Genomic DNA, 8,877 nt, shown 5'->3' with positions numbered 1-8,877 from the left:
CGCATTTGAATGCGTGTTCTTCACACCAAATGTCACTTTTCAAAACATTCACCACCTTTCTAGCCTATGCCGTTGGTGCAACAATGATAGCACTTCCGAACCTGTGAAAGAACATACATATTTGAGCAACTTACACATTTAATTTGAACGAGCTTATACCAAACACTACACGACTTTATAAGCATCCCGGGGATTAAAGCAAAGTGAGTATACGCAATGCCCAACTGCAAAAAGTGGGTATTCCGATATACCTCGTATATCCTCCACTACAACACTATTATTCTTTATATCTGTATTACCTCCTCCTCGCGGTGCTCTTCACAAGTTCCATACTACCCACAGTCTCATCTGAAAGGGGTCCACACTACAACAAACAAAATCCATCATACCGTAAACAAAAATAACAGATTTGGCATGAAAATGTTCTGTGGGTTGACACCTGAACTCCACCATGTGTTGGGTTAATTCCTAGGTCCCTCCGTTTGTCTCTTATCGTCCTATTGTTCACCTCGTTTCTATCTTCTTCTCTCTTCTTGATTCTGGCGAGGATGTATGTTCACCCTGTGGACTGTTTGGTTGCTGCAGATCTTGAAATTTTCCACCCAGCCTCAAGTCCAGCTTTTGACAAATTCTCAGCCACTAGTACGTACTTCAACACAGTTGAGTAACTATTTAGAAACTATATACCCAAAGAAATTAGAGAGATGGGGGGGTTGAGGGCCTAGACACATATGAAATGGTACGATCGACAAGACATGCAGACCAGAGCACAGTAGAGAATGTTAGCAGACGCTGTAGCAAGTCGGACCAAAAGAGGCAACGTACGAGCACTAAATAGTTTAGCCTCCATACTGGGCCCCTAGATACCACTACTTATTTTGTCCCTCCAATTCACCCACTCCAAGATTACGTGCTTCTTAACAATTTAACACATAGCCCTTAAATAAATATACCTCCTCCGGTGCGACCTGCATATCAGACAGCTGGTGAGAGGGTCAATGGCGAAGACACAAAGCATGCACCACACTGAAGATTAGGTGGAACTGCAGTTAACTTAATTCCGAGTCTGACTCCGTCCCACCCTCTGTGGTCTTGTATTTAGTCAAAATTATTCTTATTGCTAGCATTTTTTGGTGGTTTGATATATTTTTCGTTAGTCTGCAATATTGATGTCTTAAAGTGGCAAAACACGGACATGTTTACGAAGAGCATCACAAGTATGTTTTTTACCCACCAACAAGTGACCTGTCCCAGTACATATCTTTACACACCCCTAACCCTACTTCTAACCAATGATTGCAAGCATTACTATTGCGATCGTCTCTTGGCAATGCGAAGATAAACGTTCCCCTCCCTCCAAAAAAACAGCCATGATTCACAGGAATTACACAAAATACCGTATACAATGCTGCTCAAAAGCAAAGGCATAAATCGATCTATAAACATCATATTACCTATTTATCTCTAGCTCTCGTACATCAACATTACACACCCAAAAGTAATTGAATAATCCAATAGCTAAGACTATAGTAAGTCTATGCACCATTATACCCATTACCGTATAGTTTCTCCGGGCTCTGAACTAGTTTATGTTGTGCTATCCTCAGCCTGAACCTGGAACCCTCCTTATCCAGCATAATTAACCCCCGCACTAGACCGAGTACTAACTAATCACAAATCACTGTACCTCATTCAAGATGTAAGAGCGCGCCGAACTATCGTGCCTCATCACCCTACGCTTGCTATCGCTACACTGTAACCACTGTCCTCGACGACATCCCGATAATTGTCTAATAAAGTCTGCGCGTTTCTGAATACGAAACTCAGGACGCTCACGCCGCTTGCCGCAGCACCCACCTGTTGAATCACCCCCTTCCTTAAAAACTGCCGTTGCCTTTCTTACCCGTTGCGCCCCACGCGAAAACCCCGTGTTTCCTCCTATCCCTGCAGCCTGGTTTGCAACACCGTGGCCGGACACCTTTCAGGTCCGTAGGATGTAAGTTTTACACATTCCCCTGTGCCTACACCCTCCCCTCCCAACAATGTAATGAACCCTTCCCTCCCCAGTCCCAGATTCCCGTGCGGTGCGGCATGGCTCACCACAGGTTTGATGGTTTCCCTCCCACTGTGATCTCCAACTGCAGTGCTGACCAGGAGTTTCCTATGGTGTCGTTCTCTGGGTTCAGCAGCTCATCATCACTTCATGGAGAAGGAGAAGAATGAGAGGAGGGATGGAGGGGAGGAGGAGAAGGAAGGGGGAGGCAGGAAGGATGGAGGAGAGATGAGGAAGGAGGGAGGAGGGAGGAGGAGGGAGAAGGATGGAGTAGGAGGGAGGGAGGAGGTAGGGAGGAGGGGGGAGAGAAGTAGGGATGGAGAGGAGGAGGAGGTGGGGAAGGGAAGTTGGGAGGATGGGAGGAGGGAGGGAGGGAGGGAGGGAGGGAGGGAGGGAGGGAGGGGGGAGGCAGGAAGGGATGAGGAGAGATGCAGAAAGGGCGCGGAGGAGGGATGGAGGAGGGAGTAAGGATGGAGGAGGGATGGAGGAGGAGGAGAGGCAGGTGGAAGGAAGCGGGAATGGGGAGGGAGGGATGGAGGGAGGGACGGGAGGGAGGGAGGGAGGAGGGAGGAGGGAGGAGGAGGAGGGAGGGAGGGAGGGAGGGAAGGAAGGAAGGAAGGGAAGGAAGGCAGGAAGGAAGGAAGGAAGGAGGGAGGGATGGAGGGAGGAGGGAGGGAGAGGGAGGAGGAGGGAGGGAGGGAGGAGGGAGAGGAGGAGGAGGGAGGGACAGAGGGAGGGAGTCAATAACAAATAAATCAACAGAACAGATCCCATAAAGACTTTAGTAGTACAGTTGTGTCTGGGTGGAGGTGAGACAGATGATGACTCACCGGTGCGATAAGGCGCTCTGAAGATGTAGCCCTTGTTGTCCAGACTGCGGCGGTAATAGCTGGCATTAAAAGGCTCAGGGTCCTCTTCCCAGGTCTCAGCAGCCCTGAGGATCAGCACAACATTAAAACTCACGTACAGAGCCAGGGACAGAAACTAATAAACTGTAAAGGTATACTGGCAGATACCTTGGTCCTAGCTATCCTGGATATTTAATTCCGGTTTATATGTTTACAAGCACGAAAAGTAATTTAGATATGTTTATGCACTTGACTTTGCACTTGACTTTGGTCCAATGTTTGGGAGGCTTTACATGCACATCCAATGTACTCTAATGCATCAATTTGAAGAAAYGTTGGGTGGTAGATTAAGACTGGACTCACTTGTTGGGAAACACTCTTGTAATCCCTCCATCTGTTGCAGCAAACACCGCCAGAAAGCCATATCTGCAACACAGAACAGGAGCGTGAGAATACAGGAAGTACCCAGACTCCGGATATAACACATAGTACACATGCAGTCCTCTACTCACGTGTTGAGGTCTTTGGTCTTCCACACCTTCTCCACCAGCTGTCTGATGATGCCAGTGTCCAGGATGAGGTTATGAAGGAGCAGGTTGTCACCTGGGTTYGACCACAGTGAGAAGGGGACATGCTTTAGGAGGCATTGTGATTGACAGCAAATTGTTGATTGTGACTGTACATTTAAATACTGTGTATAGCGGTCAAATGTAAACAATGAGAATTCTGATCATGCCATTACATTCCTACAAGTGGCGAGGTTACTGTAAGAAGAGGGAACTGGAGAGACYGAGGGACTCACATTGTTTGGAGTCAGGTGTCACCTTCTCCATGAGAGCGATGAAGTTGAGCAGGAACTCAGTGTTGTTGTTGGAGAGCTCTAGCTCGTTGCAGTATTCCCTGAGGACAGTCAGCGGCAGCATTTTTTTTTGACCCAAGAACAGTTGAGAACAAACACACAACGTGTGTCTGGCTTCTCATATTCTCTGAGCAGGTATATGGAGAGCTCTTATTTACAATACCCAGATGCACATTCCCAAACACTCTCACAGCACACAAACCCATAGAAACTCATACGCATGCATGTCCTGCGGCTGTCAGGATATTCAAACATGCCTACGAGACAGACTGTCAAGAGTGAAATATGGAGTGAAGGGCTGGTGAACGCAACACACTGGCAGCAGACAGAGTGAGTGTACTTGTCAGTCTTTCAGCATGGAGCTGGGAGCTTTACAGAATGAAGGTCTGATCATGACAAAAAGAAAACATGCAAAGGGGGATTTCATTCACCTTTTATACACATTATACTGTACATCTTTATTTACATCAAGTAGGTATTCTCAAGATTACATACTGTATTCATACTGCAGTCACAAACATACCTTCGAATATGCATACACACAAAACCATGCAGCACCAACTGGCGACATGCAAAGGATGTGAGGTAGCACAGGAACAGTTCTGGGGGCAGGGAGGGTACGTTTTGGGATGGGAGGGTTACTTTGGGGCAGGAGGCGAGAAGGATTGAATGCACTGAAATTCCAAAAAAGTAGACTATATAAATTCTGTTGTCAGAAACGGTAAAAAACAAAAACACAAGTGTCGTCACACTCCTAACTTTGTCAACAAAGAACGCACAAAGTCAAACCATGATATGAGAAAACCAACAGCAATGACACTACAACAAAATAATCAAAGGCACAGTCTTGAACACCACAAGAAAAGAAATGCGAGGTGTGACTGACAATAACAAATGACCAGTGGCTGAGGAGATTTCTTGGTGTGACGTTAAAGTGTGGGGGTTGAAGGAAGGTGGTGGAAGTGAARCACTGAGTAATGTTGTGGGCTGAAGGTGGTGGAGACACTACAGTGAGGACCATCAAAACAAATGGGAAGACAGCAAGCATTCACACAGGGCTACCTGGGAGCTATGAATACATGTCCTTCAGACTCAAAACTGTTTGGCAGCAGAGATTCAAAATCTGCAACAGAAAGGGGAAGATTATCTGGGAAGAGCCATGAGCAGAGCAGTGGGAGGTTCTGGGTACACAGCGGCTGTTCTTCAGGGGTGCAGGGAACGCGGAAGGGAGTTACCATAGCAACACCGAAGAGGAATCATGGGGGATACACCAGCGTTAGCCAATATGGTGCCTCAAATGCAACCTGACTCTGCCCAGCACTCACTTCTTTCTCATTTTCCACTTTAGTTCATTACCATTGAAAAATCATAACCATATGAATCCAACCATTTTGATTTCAAGTTAATTGTTCTTTTTTTTATGTCGGAGAACTAACTTCCATCACACATCATGAGGGGAAGTGAGTTCTCAGACAGATCAACCCATAATGAGTGCATTTCACAGGCAGGCATCAACATGGCCAACTATTGCAGGGGGAGGTGGGTGGCGCAGGGGTCCCAATGGAAGTGGTCATCCCTCAGACTGGCAGGGGACACGGCACCAAGAGACACACAATCAGGGGGAAATGCATTGCATTGTGAAGGGCATATCAAGGGGCAACTTGCTTTACCTCTAGTAAACTAACCTTATTCATTTTCATTCAGATATAAAAGTTAGTTTGTATCTATGAGTCTCTTAACCTCATTAAACACTGTAATATATCTGCTTTTATCAGACATCTTTTACATTTTAGATCATCTCTAAAAAAGTAGAGAAAGTAGATGACACGTAGATGATACATATAAATATTTGAAAACGGATAAATTGACTGCAGTGCCCAGGTAGTGTTGCACCCACAATGCCGTGCACATCCGGGTCATGTTTTTTTTGTTTTTGAGGAGGTAGAGGGCCGTTCCCCCAGCAGTCTGAGGACTGATGGGGGAGGAGGGAGACAAGCTGATGGAGACAGGGGTTACAGAGGGACGACACACGAGGCAGGCGCCACGGGGCGCTCTGCCACGTACCCAACAACATGAGAGGACCAGGGTGACCCACAGTGTGGCCCTAAAGAGATCCGCCAGCAGCACTAGCTGACACGGATAGGGACAATATAGGTTAAGCTAACCAACACAGTCTGTTGTTCAGGGGTCAACTTCATTAAAGCTAACATGCTAATAACCTTAGTTATGCTAACATGGGGATTTAATCACCTGGGCTTAAACAGCTTGGCTACAATGCCAGTGGCCTTAGTCAAGCTAACATATTAATAGTCTAACTATTAATATTCATAATAATGTTGTAAATAGTTGATAAACTGTGGTGACATTCAGATGCACTATCATGTGGACCAATGAACTCAAATGGGACCAGCCTCAGTTATACTAATAAAACAATGGGGTTAACTTCAGTTTGTTTAACTACATTATAATGACAAACAATGCTTCATCATTACAGGTAGAGCTTTGCCTGCTCTAGTGTGAGAACAGTTAATATGGAGGACGTTCTTTTGGAACCGATGGCGGCTCCCTCAACTCCTGTACACTGGTGTGAGAGTTAAGACATCCTTTCAGTTACAATGACATCGCAAGACAGCGGATAGATAGAGAGAGGGAGGAATAAAGAGATGGTAGAGAAATAGTGAGAGAAAGGGACACAGAGAGATGGAGAGAAGAGACAGAAGGAAAGAGAGAGAGAGATGGATAGTAAAGTGAGACAACCAGTTTAGAGAGCTATCCACAGAGGGGAGGTGTAGAGAGGACAAAATACAGAGGTTTTAACAGAGAACGTGGATAATATCTGTCTTCTTTGGGTGTTTGGAGGTGTTGTGAGTGTGACTGAAGCACCAGAGACGTGGGGGTGAGGTTGGAGACTGGAGGAGCCATCTTGAGAGATATGGGGTCTGAGCTGCAGCAGGAGTGTGGGTGAGTGGGTGGGTGTTTGGGTGGGTGGAGAGTGAGGAGGAGGAGGAGGAGGAAGAGGAGGGTCTTGAAGGCAAGATGGGCAGGAACAGAGGCAAGCAGGCTGGGACAGGTGAGGGTGGGGTCAGCGAGGGTGGGAGGAGGTTAAGAACGTAAGGGTAGGGAACGTGGACCAATATGGAGTATACTTGCCCTTGGTGTATTGCACTGTGTGGATCCATCAGAGAGGTAGTGAGCAAGAAAAGAAAGGTTTGGGGTAGGGGGAGGGGGGTCACAGACAATATTTTATTCAATTATTATTTGAATAAAAATATTGCTTTCTCAAAAGAAAGAAACCAATTAAGTCAAACAGACGAGAAAGAAAATAAATGAAGAACAAACACCTTTTTTGCAAGAGCAAACAAGAAACTGAACAGAATGAGGAAAAGGAAAATCAGGAAGTCGAGAAACAGAACAAAAGAAGAAACGGTAAAGGACAAAAAACAGAACTGAGAAAGTTAACCATGGAAGATCCCAAAATAAACAGAACAGAATGAACCAGGAAAAGAGCGGAGCAACAGGGTCTGGAGAAAGAAAGCATGAGAGAGATAACAGGTGTCCCCATTCAGACCCACTAAACCCAAACTCCCACAGAGGAAGGAAGGACAGACCCTCATCATGGGCCATGGGAGTTTATCTACTGAATGATTCCAAAGCTGAATACAAAACAGAAACAAGGTACAGTCCAACAGAAAATAATCCCATATCTAGGAACTCAACAGGAAGACAACTCAATACAAATCATAACAAAAACTAAACAGAAAAGAGTGAAAAGCATGCCTGTTTTCACGGGTTTGGAAACATAAAAAAAAAACATGTTTATGAACACATACGCTTCAGAATCATTGCTTGTTGGTGGAGAAGAGGCGAGAGCATTTGGCAAAGAAAATAAATAGCACAAGATCACCATTATTTTCACCTTAGTAACACAGTAAAACCACAGCTTTCACCTTTCTGTCATTTCCCGATTTTTTCTTCAACAGTTGTGAAGAAAAAAAAATCACCATAGTTAACAGCACAGTATGAAGACAAGAGGGTAGATAGAGGGGGCTGTAGATAAAGGAGGCTGTATAAGAAAAAGTTTCACTCCCAGTATATCCTTGTCACTGTCACAGGGAAGGAGAGAGGTGCAAGGAGAGAGGAGGAGAGGAGAGGAGAGGGGGGGTATAGAGTGCTCCACTCTGATCGTCCCTACGATGGTGTTCGCCGGAGACCCAGGGAGGTCCCAGGGGGGTCCCCCTTGACTTAGTAAGGGGGGCGTAAGGTCATATTTGGGAGAGAGAGAGAAAAGAGAGAGAGAGAGAGAGTGGGCTGGTGTTGGGTGTCTCCTGGTACTTACACTGCACCTGCAGGATCTGGTCACTCAGGTTAGCCTTGATGTGGTTCTCACTGTATGTGGGCAGTACCAGCCCTAGACTGGAGTGGTGAGGCAGACACACAACCACATCAGAATCACATTATATCTGCCCTAATAAATACACACACACACACACTCAAACACACACAAATACACACAGATACTGAAAACAAACATGACATCATTCCCTAATTGGGAGGTGTGAACAACCTGCACTCACACAACAAAATAGGTTCAAATGTTCAAGCTTAATTGACGTGCTTATAGAGTTGAAGAGAGGGACATTGCTCAGAAACCAAACAGCTGGCTCCCAGCCAACAGAGATGCAGTAAAAATCCTCATCAGGCATTTCTAGGACTATTGAATATGATCAAATGTAATTTTCAGTGTTGCTAGGAGGAAATATCATTATAATTCAACCTCAACCGTTCAACCTAGTTTTGGAGATTAATAAAATGAAAAAAGCATGCAGTTCATTTGTGTTTAGGATCCTACTAGTGTTCTTTCACAAGAGAAAGGAGTGTCTTAATGTTGATTCTCTCTTTCTTTCTCTCTTTCGGAGGACCTGAGCCCTAGGACCATGCCTCAGGACTACCTGGCATGATGACTCCTTGCTGTCCCCAGTCCACCTGGCCGTGCTGCTGCTCCAGTTTCAACTGTTCTGCCTGCGGCTATGGAACCCTGACCTGTTCACCGGACGTGCTACCTGTCCCAGACCTGCTGTTTTCAACTCTCTAGAGAGCAGGAGCGGTAGAGATACTCT

General features: G+C 45.7%; 1 protein-coding gene across 1 annotated transcript in view; it reads right to left on the bottom strand.

Annotated features, from left to right (window-relative positions):
- Nucleotides 1-8,877, bottom strand: part of cacna2d2a (calcium channel, voltage-dependent, alpha 2/delta subunit 2a) — a 320,922-nt gene that overhangs the window by 19,511 nt on the left and 292,534 nt on the right. Inside the window, 8 exon segments of the mRNA XM_070445771.1 lie at nt 2,101-2,202; nt 2,865-2,987; nt 3,265-3,327; nt 3,414-3,504; nt 3,704-3,801; nt 4,823-4,883; nt 6,911-6,925; nt 8,097-8,173. Of these exon segments, the coding sequence (XP_070301872.1) occupies nt 2,101-2,202; nt 2,865-2,987; nt 3,265-3,327; nt 3,414-3,504; nt 3,704-3,801; nt 4,823-4,883; nt 6,911-6,925; nt 8,097-8,173 (630 nt within the window).

The sequence above is a fragment of the Salvelinus sp. IW2-2015 genome, linkage group LG1 (assembly GCF_002910315.2).
Source record: "Salvelinus sp. IW2-2015 linkage group LG1, ASM291031v2, whole genome shotgun sequence".
Classification (NCBI taxonomy): Eukaryota; Metazoa; Chordata; class Actinopteri; order Salmoniformes; family Salmonidae; genus Salvelinus; species Salvelinus sp. IW2-2015.
The sequence above is the reverse complement of the archived record's forward strand: the minus strand, read 5'-3'. Positions and strand labels throughout refer to the sequence as shown.